Source organism: Gasterosteus aculeatus, chromosome 1 (assembly GCF_964276395.1).
Source record: "Gasterosteus aculeatus chromosome 1, fGasAcu3.hap1.1, whole genome shotgun sequence".
Lineage (NCBI taxonomy): Eukaryota > Metazoa > Chordata > Actinopteri > Perciformes > Gasterosteidae > Gasterosteus > Gasterosteus aculeatus.
In genome coordinates this window covers 28,606,965-28,615,588 of record NC_135688.1, presented here as the reverse complement: position 1 = coordinate 28,615,588, position 8,624 = coordinate 28,606,965, and the positions used below count along the sequence as shown (strand labels likewise).

General features: G+C 45.4%; 1 protein-coding gene across 1 annotated transcript; it reads right to left on the bottom strand.

Annotated features, from left to right (window-relative positions):
* Positions 1-2,962: 2,962 nt before the first annotated feature.
* On the bottom strand, positions 2,963-6,464 carry nhlh2 (nescient helix loop helix 2). The gene is made up of 2 exons (XM_040188859.2): positions 5,632-6,464; positions 2,963-4,948 (listed from the first exon to the last, which is right to left on the bottom strand). Exon 2 carries the CDS (start codon positions 4,904-4,906, stop codon positions 4,535-4,537), a length of 372 nt encoding a protein of 123 aa, XP_040044793.1. The 5' UTR covers positions 4,907-4,948; positions 5,632-6,464; the 3' UTR covers positions 2,963-4,534.
* Between the last annotated feature and the right edge of the window lie 2,160 nt (positions 6,465-8,624).

Here is an 8,624-nt window from a genome sequence, read left to right as displayed (position 1 = left end):
AAAAGCTAGCTGACGAGCATTTCACTGCTAAAGGTAACAGCTAAGGGCTCTTACATCTGGAACAAACGCCCAGAAGGCTACAGGTCTGGGGAGACTCTTCACTCTGCTGCTGCCATTAATTGAACCAGATTCTAGAATTACCCTTCGTCAAAATCTTTAGTTCAGGGAACTAAATGAAAGTCAGGGTAGAACCGGGGTTCTGGGAACCTAAAAGACAGTCCAGTGAAGAGTTCATCATGTGTAGTTGTATTAGAAAGAGGACCAGGCAGTAATCTGGCTTCTTGGAACAGTACTATTTAAGATTTTTCATACATTTCTGCATACTGTTTTATCCAAAACCTTGACTGCAACTTTCCAACGTGATCTCCAAAACCTGTTCGTAAAAATGTGTACGAAAATCTTGAACATACAAATTCGTAACAATACATAGGAACTGGCGGCGGTTAGCCCCTTGAGTGAACAACATGGCGGACCATGTTGGATTCTTGAGTGAACGTCTCTCCGCCATGTTGGATTTTTTGAGGGGGTTGGGGTTAGTATTCTATTCTTACAATTTAACATTGATTTCTCGTTAAAAAATGCAATCCTAACACGTTTATTTTACAAATCGTTAGACTTCACAAAGTGTGTTTACGGGGCGCAGGTCCCCATTCACTTGGAATAGGGTGACGTCATCAGTTGCCAGTCCGTATTTATTTAGTATGTATCACTACAAATTTGTATCTTCAAGATTTTTACGAACAGATCAGGCTGAACTTTCATACTATTTGTCTGTTTTGATGGTTTTAACATTTCTATGTAAAACAATTTAAATGGCCTTTTTGTTGTAGAATTGTGTTATACAAGCAAACTTACTGTGCCTTGCCTAAAGGGCAAAATATTCCCTTACAAGTCGGTGGAGAACAAACACAGAGCAAAAAGAGAGAGAAGAATACGCTCACGTGGTGCTCTGTCACAGCAGGATGTGGAAACAAGCAACTGTTTTCCAAAATGATTGGCACCATATTATCTCACTAAAAGATGATAATACGTTTCAGCTGCTGAAAAGAGACCGTCATGTTGAGAGTTGTGTGGAGGGAATCCATCAATTGACAATACTCTGCATTCAAAGCGACCCACTGAGAAGAAGTGTAGGTCATTCCGACTGTTATCCTGTTATGTGCAGTGGGCCGACCCCGGGACGTAAGTCGCGAGCAACCAACAGGTTTGTGGTCACTTCCGACAATAGAACCTCTGGGACATCCAGTTTTGGTCTCTGGACGTTTATGGAGACGATAGTTTCACACACTTTCAGAGTGACGCCAAGACCAAAAAGTGGCAGGTGAAGGTTCCTTTTCCAGAAAGGCAGGTTACGTTTTCAGAACGGAACATTGCTTTTTATGCCTTCGACAGACTGAACTGCCGCTCATATGATGGGAACATGCCTTCAACGGACAAACATGACTGGTTGCAATTGGTTATCAAAACATTGGCCAAATGACTAATTTCAGGCTGTATGAAAACCCAAACTTCCTGAAGTCTTCCCTCGATCTTTCAAGGCAATTTCTTTTATTGCAAAAACGTATTTTTCTACTTCACTAAATGGCGGATTACAGACATGCGTGTGATAGCCTGTAGTGCCAAACATCTGCAGAATGTCACTTCACCTATTTGATGGGAAATTGAAAAGGTGGAGCGCTTAATTCGCATTTGTTTTTCACGCAACACTGTTAAAGTGGCCGCTTTCAGGCTCAAATCCAGAAGGTCAACTGCTTACTGAAACCTTGTCCCCATACAAACATCCTCGACCTCTTGTGTGTGCTGAAGGTAAAATGAGAAAGTCAGGCGGGGCGGTTGACTGACAAACTGACAGATCCCCAACAGAACAAGAAACGAGACACAGGAGGCCCTTGAGCCTTAAAATGAAAGAACATTTCATGTAACCTTCAGTTCTCCAAAGATACAAAAAAATATAGAAAAGGTTTGAAACTGCAAACATGACTATAGCTAAAACCTCAGTGCAGCTGCTGCCACCTGAGAGAGAGAGAAGAGAGGGAGAGAGAAGAAGAGAGATAAGGCAAGAAAGTGAGAGAAGACAAGGAGAGAGAGAGGGGAGGGAGAGAAGAGAGAGAAGATGGGTAGACAGATATATGGATAGATGTGGTATGTCCTGGGTGAAAAGAACAGGTTCCCCCATAATAATCTAATGTGTCTCAAATACAAGGGTTCACACATCCTCCACATCGCGCTCTGGAACTGAACCCCAGCATTTGTTTTTTATCATTATAGCGCAATCGATCGCAACGGGCGGTCTTAATATCGCAGATTAATATAAATATTTGTGTCTCTCACTTCTTAAATGTTTGTCCGTATACCATTTGCCGATATTACATCTCGCTCGCTCCTCGCTCATAAATTTCAATCTCTCCCATCCTTCCTCTCTCCCCGGGTTTTTCCCACGGGAGGTGCCAGACGGCCAGTAATTTGGTTGTCTTGGCTCGTCTGGAGTAACACCTGCCCCCTCTCTGGGGAGGGAGAGAGCCTTTCAGCCGGGGGCACACATGGAGGCTACCACTGCCTTTAGCTGCTGACCACTGTGTGTGTTTGTGTGTGTGTGTGAGAGAGAGAGAGAGAACATGTGTGTGTGCAGGGCGAAATTTCTTATTTCACCTTGCATTGTGTGTGTGTGTGTGTTTGTACAGTATTGAACATGAGCCTATGTGTGTGTGTGTGTGTGTGTGTGTGTGTTTTCATCTGTATGCTAAACCGGGTTTGCATGTATTTATCCTTGCATTGCGTGGGTGCGTGCGTGTGTGTACAGTGAGCTGAATGCGATCGCTGATTTGCACTGCACGCGTGTGCGCGCAGGCGTGACGTCATCCTTTCCAGTCAGCTGAATATAAGCAGCTGTTAGCGGGTTTTTTTCTGACGGAGCAAATCTTGCTATCTCTCTTTTAAAAATATTTCAAAAACAGGACGGGCCTTTTTTTTCAAGTATTTCCGTTTTAATTAAAATAAAAGCGGAAAATATGAAAAAGTTTGTTCATTAGAAACCAGCTGTCACACGACACCTCTACTACAAAAGATCTGCATAAAGCAACAAGTAGCCTACACAACCCTGAATGACAGAAAATCTTTGGATAGAGGATATGTTTGCTTTTTTTCTTCACTATAAAATTACTTATTGGATTCCGTTACAGAGCAGACACAAATGAATGAAAACAAAAAAAACTGAACATCAAAACATTGACGGGGATAAAGTCAGGCTGTTTTTTTCAAAATGATTCTTCTTCTTTTTTTGGTCGCAGCCCTATGATACGTGGTAGAAACTGTTCGACGGAATCATTCTTTACATGATTATTATATTATTTCAAAATTGAACACAAATTATAAGCCCGTTTCTTATTCTCCGAGTGACATCTGAAGACAACAATATCGGCAAAATGAACATTTACCGGCCCATGAACCCCATCTTGAAGTGCTTTATCGTTGCTATTGATAGGCAATAGACGTGACATTAAAATATATTAAATAAATAAACAAAATAAAAAACATGAATACATCAAACATACATCAAATGAATGATGCTATGGATCAACAGAAAGTGCCATTTTTTAAGGGTATAGAATCACTTTCCAAGTTTTACAACCTAAAATATAGAAGCAACAAACAACACATTTATACAAAACATATTTATATCAACATAAATAAATTAGCCTTAAATTTCAACACAATTAAATAAATAATTCCATACACTTGAATTATTAAAAAAAGGGTTAAGGTCACAATTTCATGTCATAAGTGGCACTTACGCATTGCCCCCCCCCCCCCCCCCCCCCCCCCCTTCCTTTACGGAAAACATCGCCTAAACTAGAATCTAAAGCAGCTATTGTCTCGTTTACATCCGTCATCCGCATCTGTTTATTTTATTACACCGAATTCTTAAACCTCATGATAACAATTTTGAAATGATCACCTTTGTGTAAAGGAAAGGAAAACGTGCCCCCCCCCCCGAGTGCTCTCATTATTGCAGCTATGACAGATGACACCGCTCGGCGCTCGATGCTCTTTTTGTTCAGCCGTTCGCCCCCAACAACAACACAACAACTTCGTCAACAATAATTGACGCTGCACTCGCGCTTTGGGGGGACTGCGAGGGGGTCGGGGGGGGGGGGGGGTCCCGGCATCCAGGGACGATAGTTACTGTCATTCGGGGGAGAAATTCTTCCACATATATTGTTAAATTGGCATTTTGTATTTAAAAAATGGAGTGAAATATTTATTTAGTAACTTCCAATAACCAAATGTTTTTTATACATGTAAATTATGGTGGATTCAGGGACTACGAATAGAGTTGTTTTACACCCGAAAATTGACAATTTTGAAGGCATTGTCCGCACAAACTACGCACCGTGGAAGGCTGTAAATCCCCCCCACGAGTCCGCCCTGCCGCCAACTTTGCCATTCCCTTCCGACCACCCACCCGACCCCCACCCAGAGTCCAGTCATCTCCACCCAAACCATCTCGGTCCCTCTGTTTTTATTCCCTTTGTTTTCAAACATCCAACACGTGATTGAGATAGGAGATGTAGCAGATCGCCAGTCTGAGGATCTCGATCTTGGAGAGCTTCTTGTCCGGGGGCAACGTGGGGAGTAATTTCCTCAGCTCCGCGAAGGCCACGTTGAACGCCTCCACGCGGATCCGCTCTCGGGTGGCGTGGGCCGAGCGGTACTTGGCCGTGGCCCTCCGCCGCCTCCTCTTCTCCTCTCGGCTCAGCGGCTGGTCGGCCCTGCACTTGGGCCTCTCCTCGCCCTCCGCCGGCTCGTCCGAGGTACAGCCGGCCGACCGGAGGCCGTTGAGCAGGGACTCCGGGTCGGACTGGGTCCAGGAGAGGTCCCCCTCCGCCTGGTCCGGACTCAGCATCATTTTCGTTCCCCGGTCGTTGGCGGTCGCTCCTGCTTCAGAAACCTGCGGGCGAAAACCGGCGATTAGAACACGGATTCGTGCTATTTACCAAGCTGAATTATTTATATTAAACAATGAGCATCGACAACGGGTGTAGAGGAAAAAAAGTAAATTAAATGAGGTTGCTTTAGTTTTTCTGCCACCCGAGGCCCTAGTGTGAGGGATGCCACAGTGGGGTGCCTCTCTGCCCCCCCCCCCCCCCCCTATAATTTAAAATGAAGTCAACGTACTTTGCATAATAACATTAAACTTCATAAATAATAAATCCCTATAAGAGAATCGAATAATGATCGTTTTTAAAGCCGGAGGCTTTAAAATTGACGAACCTTTAAAAACGTTTTTTTTCGGTTTGAAATATTTACAAATCATAATTCTTAATAGTGCGATTTGTGACGACCGGAGAAGGAGAAAGTGCTTTTCTTTGTGAATTAACATAATCAGAATTGGCCATCTGTCACAGTGGGATGGACACATCTGCTGGGCTGAGGCCGCGGAGGCACAAGGCGGCAGAAATAACGTTGACGTCTTGTGGACACGAACTTATCGAAGCTATTGTGTGTTATTATGAAGCCGAGGAAGCAAACGTGCAGACACAACTCGGCCAATAAGTAGGAAGAGAAAAAAGATTTAAAAACAAACTTCATTCTTTTTTTTAAAGATGATTGTTTTCTTTATTTGAGACTCACCTTGACAAAGAGTTGGGAGGAGAGAAATCTCACGGAAACGAACTTCAGAGCGGCTCAACTCCAAGTTTAGGTCATTTTCGATGTTCGGGCAAAAATATGGACTTTCGATTCGGAGGGACAATTTAACACCAAACCGAAAGCAGCGTAGAAGCAGTTTTTACTCTTTTCGGAACTTGCGACCTGGGAACCACGCGGGGGGGGGGGGGGGGGGGGGGGGGGGTCAAACGTCAAGTGGGTAGAAAAAGAAATGCTTCCGTACATCAAAACAGTCCCGAAGTCCCCTTCAGCATGCTTAGTGATCAGTCCATTAAAAAATATATATACATGTGTGTATATATATATATATATATATATATATATAATATATATATATAAAAAAGAAAGAATGCTAATGATGATGTGAGCGGGGATCAGTCAGCAGCCCCTCACACACACACACACACACACACACACACACACACGCACACACGCACACACACACATACACACACACCCTCCCAGCACTCCAGCGCGTGGATCCCGGCGATGGAGACACAAAAGAGAAGATAGTGGAGAAAGTGCAGCCGGGGCTACTCGTCCATCCGCCGCGGGAAGATGGGGATAAAAAGGGGCGAGATAAGCGCGGCTCTCCCCGTGTCAGGGATGAGCGGATCGGAAGGCAGGTCGCGGATAATCCCCCCTCTCTCTCTCCCTCTCTCCCTCTCTCTCTCTCTCTCTCTCTGTCTGTGTCTCTCTGTCTTGTCTTCACCTCCAGTCCTTGTTCCGCTGAGTGTCATATGCGAGATAAGATCCAAACGATCCCGACTAATAAAGGCTCACTTCGGGGATGGAATATATTTGAGGAATGGCATTGTCTAACGCCGCCCCCTCCCTCTCTCTCCCCCCCCCTCTCTCTCCCTCTCTATCACACGCACGCGCGCGCACGCACCTCCTCCCTCTCTTCACGCCCCTCAGCCCTCGAGCGCTCTCCCTCCCGTGGGAGTGCAGTGGGCAAAGGGAAAGCAGAGATGTGTGCATGATAAAAGGAAGGGGAGAGAAAATAAATAAATGCCGTGTTGTGAGTTTGTGCACGTGCGTAGCCTCTTTTCTCTTCCCGCGGTGTCAGATGAAGAAAAAAAAACTAACTTCATTTTTTTTAAATTTAAGTGCAGGTAGAGGAAGGAAAGTAAGCATGTTTTTAGATTAAGACCAGTGTGAAAGATTTAATCCTAAACACGTATTTTCTTAACACTCACGTTGTCATTAAAGATGAGATAAGACGAGGGATAAATGTTCCCATGGGAGTTATTACAACAACAGCTCAGAGAAGAGATGGAAGCACACAGGCCTTGTTTTTGTCATTTGTCAGACAGCATCAGTGCGTAAGCGTTGTTGTATATTGCAATTATTTTTTCCATTATTGTCTGTGTGTGAATTATACTCCCCGCCACGTGTTTGATTTGGCACTATTTGTGTTTAATTAATCCTGTTGTATATAAAGGCCTGTTGTTGACTCACTGTTTGTAGTTGTTATCAGGCGTGTCACTCACACACACACACACACACACACACATAAGCATTCACACAAACAGACATGAGTTTGAAGACATTTTAAGAGTAAATGCCAGAGTGGGGATTCATTTAAGATGAGAAAAGATCAATCAAAGTGGTTTGGACATGACAGATCTCAGACAGACATGTTGCGATTAAAACTTTTAAATCTAAAACCTTTTATGATTTATGTAATAAATGTGTTTTCTCACTAGAGAAGAAAAAAAGAGAAGACGCAATTTGAAAGTCAGATCATTACAACGTTGGTCTCATTTTGAATGGAAGGATGAAAAACATCCGGTGAAATTGTTTTCGGGGTGATTTAACAGGATCCCTTTTTGGTTTGTATGACGATCTAAAGTGTTCCTTTCTCGAACAATTCCTACATCAACAACCACTTCATGTCCTGAAGCGTTCCCGATCTTTATGTGCACTTACCTTTGGAGACAAACTTTAACTCAAGGAAAGTAAACAATGTGAGAGGTTTTAGCAACCCGGCGACGCGTGTGAAACGTGGCATAGAGCTCCAACCTGAACTTTATCTGACATAATCCACAGGAGTGCCTGTACATTTGCGACGGTCGGTCTCAAGTCTCTCCCGCCTCCGCCCTCCCCCACCCCCCCCTCCCCCGCGCGCCTGACCCCCATCGTGCGTCCCTGTGCCCGGTGGCACCACCAGCTTTGGGTCACGGGGGCACGGTTCCAGAAGATAGACAGTAGCCAGTACGTGTGGGGACTAGCTGCGCCTAACGAGGTGATTAAAACGATAAGGGGAAGCACGGATGACTTGCCGTGGCCCGCAGCCACCGTCATGCTTATTGCCGCCACACACACAAACACACACACACTCACAGTGTGTGTGAGGGAGAGAAGAACTACCATAGTGCCAGAAGGACCATATCAGTGAACACTCAGCATGTCTGTGTGTGTGTGTGTGTCAGAGAGAGAGAGAGATTGTGTCCAGTGTGTGTGTGTGTGTGTGTGTCAGAGAGAGAGAGAGATTGTGTCCAGTGTGTGTGTGTCTGTCAGAGAGAGAGAGAGATTGTGTCCAGTGTGTGTGTGTGTGAGATGACGGGCAGCTAGCCTGGGGTTGTGCAGAATGTGTGTGACACAGAGAGACTCACAGCGGGGTGTATCGGAGACATGTCAGGACCGGGAGACAGAGGCCTCCTGACAGCTGGAGCCCACGGACACACACAGCACACACAGCCCACCACCCTAATTGCTCCACAGACGGAGAAGTGGAGAAGGTCTTTGCTTGGTGGTCTGAGTCAACACCCCCCCACACCCCCCCGCCCCCCTCTCTCAGCCCCCCCCAACCTCGGTCCGCAAGGCCCTCGGCCAAAGACACGTAGGACCCCTCGAAGGCTGTTTTGTTTGCGGTGCTACAATTACATGCAGCAGCTGATGTTCTGACCGCAGAAGCGGGGGGGGGGGGGGGGGGGCCTGCAGGGCGGTGGAGC

Bases quoted from the DNA above. Each gene is read 5' to 3' on its own strand.
- nhlh2 (XM_040188859.2), bottom strand. From the start codon at position 4,906: ATGATGCTGAGTCCGGACCAGGCGGAGGGGGACCTCTCCTGGACCCAG.